Source organism: Charadrius vociferus, unplaced genomic scaffold (genome assembly GCF_000708025.1).
Source record: "Charadrius vociferus isolate BGI_N301 unplaced genomic scaffold, ASM70802v2 scaffold72, whole genome shotgun sequence".
Classification (NCBI taxonomy): domain Eukaryota; kingdom Metazoa; phylum Chordata; class Aves; order Charadriiformes; family Charadriidae; genus Charadrius; species Charadrius vociferus.
The window spans coordinates 1,516,960-1,529,128 of record NW_009647830.1 but is presented as its reverse complement, the minus strand read 5'-3'; the positions used below and the strand labels follow the sequence as shown (position 1 = coordinate 1,529,128).

General features: G+C 39.9%; 1 protein-coding gene across 3 annotated transcripts in view; it reads left to right on the top strand.

Moving 5' to 3' along the window:
* NEDD1 (neural precursor cell expressed, developmentally down-regulated 1) overlaps positions 1–4,193 on the top strand; it is a 23,486-nt gene extending 19,293 nt beyond the window's left edge. For all 3 annotated transcript variants that reach the window (XM_009882582.1, XM_009882584.1, XM_009882583.1), the window contains exons 11-14: positions 388–544; positions 841–997; positions 3,290–3,356; positions 4,054–4,193. In XM_009882582.1, the coding sequence (XP_009880884.1) occupies positions 388–544; positions 841–997; positions 3,290–3,356; positions 4,054–4,158 (486 nt within the window). In that variant the 3' untranslated portion in view covers positions 4,159–4,193. The remainder of the gene's footprint in view (positions 1–387; positions 545–840; positions 998–3,289; positions 3,357–4,053) is intronic.
* The last annotated feature ends 7,976 nt before the right edge of the window (positions 4,194–12,169 follow it).

Genomic DNA, 12,169 nt, shown 5'->3' with positions numbered 1-12,169 from the left:
TATTCTTGATCTCTCTTTTCTTCCTTCTTGAGTTATCTTTGATATGCTTCTGCTGAGACCCTGTCTCCTTTTGTATTGCTTTTGAGAAATCTGAGTTTGTTAGGAATGATGTTTATAATTTTGCCACAAAATGTTTGATGTGAAAATTAAGAGGCCTCTACCTTTTGCACTCCTTTCTGTGCGTGCGCACTTGAGGCAATTTTGAATATTTTAGCAATCAATTTTTAAGACATCTTGCCAGAAAATGAAAAGCATATATTTGTGAGTAGATTCCTGAAACCAAAGATGTTTGAAAGTACATTCCTGAAAACTTAGACTTCAAGTGTAATTAAGTAGAGTTGATCTTCTTTTTTTTTTTTAAATTACTATTATTATTTTTATTATCAGCTTTCAAAATCGAGCTCATCAAGCGCAGAATCCATAACTTTAAATCCTCCGCCATCTTCCACTACTGTAAAGACTCCTGATACAACTGAGAAACTAGTGAAGAATATTCAGGCGCATCCTGTGTATGATCTACCAGTAAATGGTACTACCTCAATAAGTAAGTTGATCATTTTGGCCCAGTTTTAGGCATGGTTGATTGCAAACTGATGTGAAACCTGATAAAATAGCCTTAGTATTAAAACAGAACATCCAATCTTGATTCTGTAAATCCAGTTACCCCTCCTAGTACATCTCTAGTTGCCTCTGAAAAGACTCATTCTAAAGATTTTTTTTTTTTTAATAGGTAATATTTGAGATAAAATATTGACAAGTCTCAAGACAAATAAAAAAAAACCAACCTTTTGTACTCCATTGTGCTGACTTTTTTTTTTTTTCCCCCTCCTAATTGTAAAGGTCCAAAGATAACATCACCTGTCACTGCTGGAGTTGCCAGTTCATTGTCAGAAAAAATAGTAGAAACCATTGGGAGTGGCAGACCAAATGCACCTCTGACATCAATCCAAATAAACTTCATTCAGAATATGATACAAGAAACAATGGATGATTTCAGGTACTGGTATTCATGCAGAACATTTTTTGTTAGTAAGATGTTTTAGTATCTGCTTTAACATATTTTCTACATGCATTAGAAATAACACCATTAATAGCCCTAATCTTGGAATCTATGTATGAAACCTTATTTATTTGGGATAGCTCCGATGACTAATTAGACTGATGTCTCTGAGGGTTTTTAACGCATGGCTTTGCTAACATTTTTTCAGAAAGAGTGCTTGAATACTCAGATGGTAAACTTATCTGCTTAACAAGGTCCCTGCTGCTTTCATGAAGCCTTGTGCTGATTTCTTTCCTTCCCTGCTCATCTCTTGTCCCAGCAGGAGAAATTTCTCTTTAAGTTGACATTGTGGAGAGTTTGATCTAGACAGTTGACTTGTATTTGTTTTGATTGTTGTTAGCTTGGTATGTATAAGGTAAAATACTTTGTGTATTTCTACTGGTGAAACTTGACATTAAAATAATATCTGTTCCGTAAGTGATGGTTGGTGTCAGATTACTTTGTGGCTGCCTAACTAACATTCTTCTTATGAAAGAAGTAAGTCACATTAGCATGGATTTTGAGTGGAGTTTGAAGGAGATGAAGCAGTTGAGAGGAGAGTTGTATCTAGGGGTTCACTTCCCAACCCATGTTTAAGGTGAAGTAGGTTGACTGAGATGGTGGAGGGGCAAAGGATTGCTGGACAGGGGAAGTATTACTGTCTTGATGACAAAAAGCAATGCAAAACTAGCTAAGTAGGTCCGCGTGCTGTGGCTGTTCTGTGTCTACCAACAGAAAAATACATTGAATGTTATTAAATGTCTTTAAATAAGAATCTATTACAGTAAAACTCCCCTGGGATTTTTTGGTGATAATCACACATCTATTTAAAAGCTGTAACTTTCACATGACTTAAAATGCAGTCTATGGATTGCAGATGTTTTTTTCTTTCCAAGTCTGTGTTCAGGGATCCCAGTACTGGAAGGTATGTTTGTCAGTCTTGTACTTCCAGTATCTGAGGTCTGGAGTCTCAGAGATTGTATTTCTCTTCTGGCCTATACTTCTTGGAGTGGCTGGAAGGCTCTTCTTGCCCTTTTCCCAGTTGTAAATTGTGGCTACATTCAAACTGAATGTAAAAGATTGTCCGTACTGAGGTCAGTAAGAGGGAAGGGAGCCATTGCAAGCTTCTTACTGATACTGCTTTCACCCTCTGGAATCTGAAGAAAGGATTTTTATCACTCTTGCCTGAAATCCATTCCTCTTCCAGTAACGGGAGAAAAAACAAGGACCTTAGAAAAGGACCAGGAGGAATATATAACTCATTTGGTTTTAAAAAGCTGCTTGTTTCTTGAACTTCCTGTCTTTGGGAGATAACGTACATCTTTGGGTTTCGAAGCTGCCAGCTGGCATCTATACTAGATATACTCGAAGATTGTTTGCTTCCAATAGGAGTTCTGAAGCACAATAACCTGTGGAAGTAGAAAGCAAAGAATATATTCCCTTTGGGTTTGCTATATGTTGTAGGAAAGGAGAATATAGTAAGATCTGTGTGTGTCTGCTTAAGAGATGTCTTGCTTTCTTGGGCCGTTGGTACCCATAGCACAGCATTTGGCCTCAGATGATTGCACTGTGATTAGCTGTTCGGTATGAGCTTGCCTGGTTTTTGTGAGCTGTTCTTGTTCTTCCTCCGTGTCTGGAATACTAGTGTAGTGTTCGGAGGGTATTTCCAAGCTTGGTTCTTGTAGTGTGGAATAGTTGTCCATGAATTGACACGAATTTGTCAATTCATGGACAACACAGCTACTAATTCTTATGTAGATTAACCTGGAGCATTCCGTGGGCTTGAGGGTAGTGTATCACTTATCACTGTAGATGTTTTGGGCCCTCTTATAAAAGAGTGCTGAAAGTGATGTATTGAAAAGCTGTATCTTCAGTTACAGATAAATATCTTTCTCTGCGATGCTTGTGATTGAAAAATCAGCTTTGAATGGTAAAAATGAGGGAAGTTTACGGCTTGCGAGCAAAAAAAAAAATGGTGATATCGCCACATATATTTTTACATTTCTAAACAGAAAAGTTCCAAAGTCTTTTACACTGAAAAAATGGTACTTATGAAAGTCAATGTCATAACAAAAGTATTGCAGAAAATAAGTGGTAGAGGAGTATGTTTCATGGCTTAAAGGTTCTTAGATTCATGTTTCACAGTGTCACCAAAATGAGGAAATGTGGAGTTCTGGGTGCTGAGGATTGGAGAGAATCGCTGCTTTCTAAATAAAACTAAGCATTGTCCCTTTGAAATTCTTCCCCCAGAGAAGCATGTCATCGAGATATTGTGAATTTGCAAGTGGAGATGATCAAGCAGTTCCATATGCAGTTGGTACGTACAAAGAGCATGGTGGGAATTATATTCGGTTTTCATTTTGAGTAATACCAAGGCATGCCAACTTCTGCTCTCAAAACAAAATCAATTTTGCTTAGGAAGAGCAAGGAAGGAAGGATTGGATGTGAAGGAGGGGGAAACTATGAATTGGAATCTGTTTTATGCTTGATAAATGAAGGGAAGATGGGAATTGGGTAGGTATCTTGAATTCTATATTTCAGAAGTTATAAAAAGACAAAAGGGAAACAAATTCAACTATCCTTTGGAAAGGACCGAGAGCTGGGGTAAAGAGGAGATAGATGGAATTCAAATAGAAAGCTTCAGTTGTAGGTACTGCATGCATACTGAACTGTGTTCTGTGTTCTTTAACTTCATCTTTTTATGAATCTTTGTTCTTTTGATCTACATTAAAAAGACCTTGTCTTGGTACTGAACATTTTAATGGAACCTGCATTAGTAGATTCTCATCCTGAAGAAGTGCAAAATATCCTTTGATAAAATATTCACTAATGTATTAATGATCAAAATACTGTATGTCAGCATAAAAAAACCCTTCTTACTTTTCTTATCAAAAGTTTCTAAAAACAGTATTATCTAGGTTATTTAATTTTCAAAAGGGATACGAAAATTGATAGTCTAAAACTGGAATAATTAACTTTATAGCTGCTGATTGGAGCTTTTTTCTTTTCTCTAGAATGAAATGCATGCTTTACTTGAAAGGTATTCTGTAAATGAAAGCTTAGTAGCTGAAATTGAGAGACTACGAGAGGAGAACAAAAGACTGAGGACTCACTTCTGAAAGATTTACACCGCTAATTTTATTAGCGTGAACTCACTACAGGTGATGTGTTGCTTATGACAGATCATCATCATCACTGAAGGACTGTATGAAGACCTATTATTTTGAACGTGAATCTTTTCTTCTAAATAAATGGTGTAAGATACTATATGTAATTATAAAATTTGTAACAGATAAACATGGTATAAAGAACGTTTGCTTACTCATGCTAACCACCTTGAAGTACATCCTTCTAACAGAAAAACTAAAAGGACTAGCACATGATCAGAGTTTTATCAGTATGTGAAGTGCCTTTTTATAAACAGAATCAAACCAGGACAGATGCCTTTTCTGTACGAATTTTTTGATATACCTACTTTTCTATCTGCTTCTTTATTTTACTGCTATCAGAAACAATCGCTGTAGCTCGCCTTTCAGATGCTTTTCTTGGAGAAAAAGGGGGGAGAAAGCTCATCTTCTGCATGATGTGGAGCCTTGGTTATAAGGAGCTTTGTACAGTATTCAGTTAACTTTATTGAGCTGGCAACTCTGCTATCCTGAGTAAAACTAGAGCTTGAAAATACTCCCAAATTCAGTGCCACGATAGTCCTTATTATATTCATAAGTCTGTAATTTGTGTTTGTCTGCTGTGAACTTTGCTGTTACAAATGCTACTTTAACTGCACAATGACATTTTTGTTACGACTTTACCATAAAATTAGAATTCTTTTTCCTTACATGTATTTGAATATTGTCATAACTTGTCCAATTTGAATGCAACTTTAGACTTCAAAATGTAAGTATACTCAGCCATTAATAACACAGCATTGTGTAAATGCAGTCTTTCAGTCTTTGACTCAAGCATCTTTTGCGCCCCCCCTTCCTTTTTATTCATAGTGGACAACACTTACATTGAGCAGCTGTGTTGCAGTTTTGAATCTTGTTCGTTTAGCATTATTGTGGCCTTTTTGAGATAGCTCCATACCAAATCTAACTAGTATCTTAGTTGTATGATTAACATAACACACATTAAAAATAAATCATTACTTCAGTAGTGTAATGGGATCGTACTTGCGTCTAAACGTTTCTGAAATGAAGCTCAGTATGAAGCCCTGGCTCTGCTGAAGTTCATGGGAGGTTTGGCTTGGCCTTTATTTGTGCCAAGAGATTAAATTAAGTTAAAACTTCAATTTATATTAATTTAACATTTCAAATTAAATTAAAAATTCCTCTGAAAGACTTCTTCTACAAGTGCTTCTTGCTACTGAAATTGTTCTGGAGGCTTCCTATTTTTTCCACTAATATTTTGTCGTTTCTTTTCACACAATCATTAAAACTCAAACAAGGAAAGTCTGAGAACATGGTGAGTTAATTAGTTACAACATCTAGTGTTTAAATCCATGATGGCACTCTTCTGCTAAATGAGAAAGCCATAATATATAGTGTAACTTATTTTTATATGTTGTAAAACTAAAACAAAAAAACCCTATCTATATCTTTTCCCTGTCTAACTTTTTTTAAAAAGAGACTGTTCCTTTTTTTTCACGTCAGTTAATGGCAAATACAATCTTGTAGCAAAATGAGGGTGTTCAAGTAGGCTTTCATATTAGGACTTTAAATGTCTGCAATTCTACTGCTTTTATAAGCTTTTAAAAAATATTTCTAGATCACATATAACTTCATTGTAAAAGGAAGCAAAGTAAGTCAAATTTGTTTCCTTAGTGACTTAACACACAGTGTAGAGATTTTTTTTTATTATTATTTATAAGTTCATAGGATGTGTAAGCTTGACACATTGACCAGGCAGTTTGTGAAGACAGTAGTAGGTGAGGTAGCAAAAATATCTTGCAGTTCTTCTACGCGCTTTGCAGCGTTAATGAAGTAACCTTGCATATTTGAATCTCATGATTTGTTCCCCAAGTGCTCTTGGTAGTATACCCAGATGACAGCAGGGAATTAGACAAGTATCTTGGGTATTTGGCTTGTAGATACTTGGGTTTCTTGACTCAGAACTGTATAATGTTTTTCTTAATTCCCAAATGGAGGTGATTATAGCAAGAGTGATTAAAAGGAGATGGTTTGGCCCTTTTTAAAAAGATTTTTAGGGCTTTCTTCTGTATCTCAGGATTACCGTAGCACAAGTGGCTACACGTGCTGTGTGGGGACCCAATAAGCCTACCACTATAGGGGTGTCTTTTGCCTTGTACCCAAATCTGATTTGTATGTTAAAATAAAGCTTGTTTTAACCTTTTTGAGAAAAAAAAAATGCTGTGGTGCCTATTTATTAAAGAGAATAATCTATATTGTAATAGTTCTACCTCAGCAGGCAAGAGCCTGATCCAAAGAATAGGTAGAGATCTACCTGAAATTCTTCAATAATCTCGTTTCTGCCTCTGTGGCTTCATGCAGACCATCAGCTCATTTTCATGGAAATGTTCACATTACCTCATGCTTTTGGAGTAAAGAACAGACGTACAGTTCCCCCTTCCAACTTGGAAGCTGTTACAGTCATGACAGAGAGATCATGTTCACAGCTAAAAATAATGTTCAAGCAGATGTTTTGGGGGGGGAATAATCTTCTCACCTTAGTTCCTGGTGAGTTGGAGATCCTGCACCTTCCTGATACTTAACTTCTGCGTGTGTCTTTTTTTAATTCCCTTCTTTCTTATGCCTGTATCAGACCTTCTGTGATGGGAAGTTTATTTGCAGTTTCAAGGCGTAGGGTTTGAAAACTGATTTTTGACCAATTGATTTATTCTTATAAAAATACAAAATGCCAGCATATCCTTACTTCTTGACAGTAGCCCACCAGTGCCTGATACACACGCTGTGCTGTTCATAAACACCACAATGATGAATTTGGAGGTTGCTCACCGCCCTTTTCTATACAAGGAACAGGACATAGGAAAAGTAAGAAAGTGCTTTACAGGCTGCATCGCCAAACTGTAGAGTTCCTTGCTAGAAGCCACCCTGGATGCTAAAACTGAAGATGAAAAACGGTTGTGGATTATTTGGATATATAAAGGGAACAGATGTGATACTGCTGTGTGTTTAAGACTGACAGGTGATGAGCTATATGCTTGTTGATCGGTGTACTTGTGTCTGTGTGACCATTACTGGTGCGTGTCAAGAGCTGCACTTTCTGGTCTGGCTCAGTACGGCCGTTTTCGCATTACCTCTTGCAGTGCAGCGGGGGGGTGATGATTAACAAATTCTCTTAAGGGCAAACTATGGAAAGAATCTCATACTCTTCCTTAAACACCTGGCAAAGATAAGGTACGAGGCCAGAGGGACAAGAATAAAAAAAAATTCTGAAGTGTTTTCTGTGAAATTAGCTGCGAGACTGGATGTCTCTCTGTAGACAAGAAAGTACAGACAGTACCTGTGTCCTGACACTTCAGGTTTTCGTATTTAGAGCTGGCACAGCTAGAGTACGAGGAAGCACAACAGTTGAACCATTGTTTATGAATATTTCAAAAGTCATTGTAAACACATCCTTTTTAGTTCATTTTGGCAGTCCAAACTTATATGCTTGTGGGACTAAGAGCCGTGAAAAACAATCATTCAGGTGTGGACAACGCTCTGTCATATCTGCATCAGTTGCCAATAACATGTCCTGCTAAATAGTCACTTTTACTGAAGTTCTGGGCTCATATGAGATGTTTTAATTTCTTCCTGTGGAAAACTAGCCTATGGTTATGATGCATACCTAATGTTTTCAAAACAAGCTGACAGAAGCTTTTTTAGGGTAGTACATACAATAAACTGGATTTTCAAAACCCTCTTTATGAGATGGGGGGGGTGATGATCTTGACTCAGAAGGCACCTCAGCTTTGGGAGCAAACTTAGAAACCTCCACTAAATCTGCAGAAGCTTCCAGGTTATTCTCTCATACCTGGATTAAAAAAACTGGTGACTAAAGCAAAGGGAAGAGAAGTGTACTGTGCTGATACTTATTCCTTAGCCCCATTGGTACTTAAAACATTCAGATCTAAACTCGAGTAGAAAGTGTTTTTCTTTCATCTGGACAAACTCTCAGGACCGGAGATGTTTGGTGGAGCGACAACTACCCCCTCCCACCACACTTTTTTTTTTTTTTTTTTTGGACTGTGCCCACCTTGAAGCAGTTCTGGTCTCCAAATACTGGTACAGCATAAACAGTAATGCCTGTGGTGTTTTGGGGCTCCACCATGTCAGAAATTTTTGTGTCTGGCTCGGAGCTCTAAAATCGGCTGATTAGTGCCCTGAGCCATCTGCCCTCCATCCCCTACTAGCACCAGCAGTTCTTGGCAGCAACTCCCCAGCTTTGTGTCACCTGCTGTCCCACATAGTCCCTGGCCTAGCTGTACACATGACTGCCTTTGCAGGGAGTTTAAATCCATCGTTACACCTCTCAGGATGACGTGAAATCTGTTCTAGCCCTAGAAACTTCTGTCGTTCTTATTAGCAGAATATTGTTCTCCCGCAGTTCTAACAGGTGTGAGTTGCAGCACGAATGGTCGCGCTTCGGGCTCTACAGCTCTCTTGAATTCATCATTTGTCCTCTCATTCCAGCTAAAAATACCAAGGCTCATGTAATTGAAAGTTATTATGGTTCCCATCCAATTTCTTAGACTACAAAGTTCTGTCTCTATATGGAAATTACTGAGAGACACTGCTTTTTCAGCCTATTATTTTGCAAGAATGATAATCCTGACTTACTCTTTTCATCCCTACTTGTCCTCTGAGTAACGGAGAAGGAAAGAAATTATACAGAGAGAAGGACACATGAGAAAAGAACACAATTTCCCATACAGGTTATTTACATACGAGTGCCTTTACAGGTTATAAAACCACAAATTAGCTAATACAGGGCAGAAGCGTTTCAGAATTCATTTTTAAAAATTAGTGCTATAAATAATTACTAGGGCTCAGTTGCGTTACTATAGCGCTACTTGCCAGAATGGCTGAATACCCAGAGGTGTCCAGCTGCAGATATTTTTTATAACTATCAAGTTGCAGAGGGTGAGCTCTGTTTTCTGAATAGCGGGCTCTTCATCTTTCCGTAAGGTCTCAGGCTGACCAATCAAAAATTAGGGCAAACCAACCCGATTAATCATTTTTTTGAAAGTTTTGGGTTAAGTAGGTGGAATTGTCCTCCTAATTTCACAGCTTCTAAACTCAAGCTGTTCTGGGTTTATGCTGTTCCGGTTCTCATCACTGAAATTCCTGATCGGTCAAAATCCTGATGCAATTGGTTATCCAAATCTACCTGAATAAACAAAACTGTGCGAGATCTATCTAATGCTTTAATAGTCAGAGCACTTTTGTCTGCAACTTACTATCATCCACTCGAGTTTTAAGTTTCCAACATTACACAAGAGTCTCCAGATTTGTCCTGTTTTATTACTGAAGTCTATCCTTTTGACGAGAAAAGTCAGCCAGCCTTAAAAATAAGGCGAATTGAAATTAAATAGACTCTGCGACTGCAAACCACGATACACAAAATTCTTCCCATGCCACGTTGGCCTTGAAGGAATCACGCGTGGTGCCGGAGCTCACGCTCCCGATCTTCCCCACTGTGTGGGGGAAGGAATGTCACTGTGCTGCGTCCAAAATATTTGTCCCATGAGTCTGATGTCTTATCTGCTCCTCCGGCTGTGGGAAAGCCGCTCGCTCCCTGCCTCTCAGCAACGGCAGAAGCAATTCTACGTCTCCTTCCCTTCGGAGGCGTTCGGCCCTGCTGCAGCGCTTCCTTCCACATGGACGTGCTCCACCAGATGTAGGTCACACCGTTAATCCAGATTCGCTTCGCGTGGCACGTATGGGTGGGGCTCACGAATATCTACATAAATGCCATTGCTTGTTTCCATAGTAACTTTGACGGTTCAGAAAGGAAAAGGCAAAAAAGCCGGGAACACCAGGAGATGTTGCAGGGAGCTAACGGCACTTCAGTGACACGTACTCGAGTTGCCCTGTGCTATTCTGGAGTGACAGAAAAACCAGCTGTGAGAGACAAGTGTTCTCCAACGATGATAATACGGTTTCGGTAGTTGCCCATCCCATAGCTGATTTTGCTATTTATTTTTTTTAGTTTAGGTTTTTTTAAAGGTTACTTTCTACACCAGCTATTGGGCAACCAACGGTGGCATTGGTGTGACTGTTAGGTATCTCCACCTGCAACATCAAGATCGGTGGTGCCAATGCTTTGAAAGCTACACCATGTTTTTTGGAAATACGGGACTTTAAGTATAAAACCCACACGGGAGTACCACTGGGACTGGACAAGATAGGCATTGTCCTACCTTTCTAAAAATCTTTATCTTTGTAAAGTTGAAACGTACTTCAATTTCATGAAGTTAATTGAAAGTACTTTATTGACGCTGACCTCTCACATGTTTAATGCCGAGATGAGACATGTAGCGTATACTTTTATTTCCCTGTTTAAAGCAGCTGACTTGTGTTTCTCTCTTAAAGTGGCAGCTGTGTGGCAAACTTCATGGAAATAGTTACCTCATAATGAGCGAGGGAATTGGGAGCTTGTCAGTATTTCAATCCCAACAATGACCAAAGCTTTTATACTTGCAGAAATGACACAAGTCTCTTCACCACCCAATAATCGGCTTTGTCAAGAAGTCTCACTCTGTGCAAGGTGAAGAAGCCAAAATATTTCACATCTAGTTCTTAGATTTCACCCATGATTTGCTCTGCTTGTGGCTTCTGCCCCTTTCCACCAGTTTAGCCTGTGCGTATCTAGTACCAGGGTTATTAGGAAAAGCATTGAATAGGCCCATGGAGGTTTGTCTTTCTGAGAGATTCTGAGTTGATTACGGTGCTGTCAATCAGTTTAGCAGCTCCCTTTCTGGACGGAGGGTATGACTGCAGGGGAGAGTCCACCTTTCAGATCATTGCTTTGTCTGTATCTCGCCCTCCTTTCCCAGGAATCGACGCCGGGCTCGGGAAACCCGACTGTACTTGTTGATCATAGATAGCAACTGTAGGAAGGAGGGAGAAGGAGAGACAGACCTCACGATGTCTGAACAATTAACCTGGTTCACCTGCTAATCTGCTTTGAAGATGGGAACCTTGAAGCTGATCTGCAATTGAAGAGAAAACCCTAACTACCGGTGCAACAGCTCCTCTCAACTGAGGTGCTTAAAAAAATATAATTCTTCTAATGTCTCCCTTACACGGCAGATCAGCTGTTTCATATTTTTCGACACTGAAGCTGCTTTTCTGGCCTTCGCTCTTCCTAGTAAATTGCTAGGTAGTAACCTATGCTAGGGAGCGCAAGGCTGGGCTAACAGAAGCCAGCTCCGGCTGCAGAGGAAAAGATGGAGACATTTCTTGCCACTGTTGCTGTGTGTTAAGAGCATCTGGGAAGGAAAACAACTCTCGGAGGATTTACAGCCCTTGCCACACACAGAGTCACGGCACCGAGGATTCAATAACAGGAGCCCTCCAGGTCCTTGAAATGCTTCTTTCAATGAGCATCCACTCCATCACACCAAGGCTGAGCGTAAACAAACTTTTCTATCCACACTCTTATCTCAGCCATCTATTGGGGTTTCCCTGCTAATGCCATGGCAAGCTCCGGAGGAGAAAGCAGTACAGTCAGCTACTGCCGGTACTATTGCAGCATCAGGGATCAAATTAACTTCCCTGAGGGTGTGGTACCTTAAGTGATTGAACTTCCAAAGGCTTGTCTGAGGGCTTTTTTTTTTTTTTTTCTTAAAAAAAAAAAAAAAAAAGAAAATAAATCAGTACCTGTGGGGCTGTGCGATGAACACAGACATGGAAGAGGTGGAGGGAAGGATGGAGTTACACATACCTGGGAGGGGCGAGCAGGACCTCCGCTCAGCCTGGGGGACGGGAGAGGGCCAGGCTGTGGCCGTGGCGGGGGAAGGCAGCAGATCGGGGAATAAGGACCGGGATGCTGCCGCCCCCTCGGGTCCAGGCCCCCTTTCAGCGCATCCTCCTCCCGCAGCCCACACGCTGGGGCGGCCGAGGCCCCCCCTCCCCGCCCCGCAGCGCCCCAGGCCCCACGGGCCGG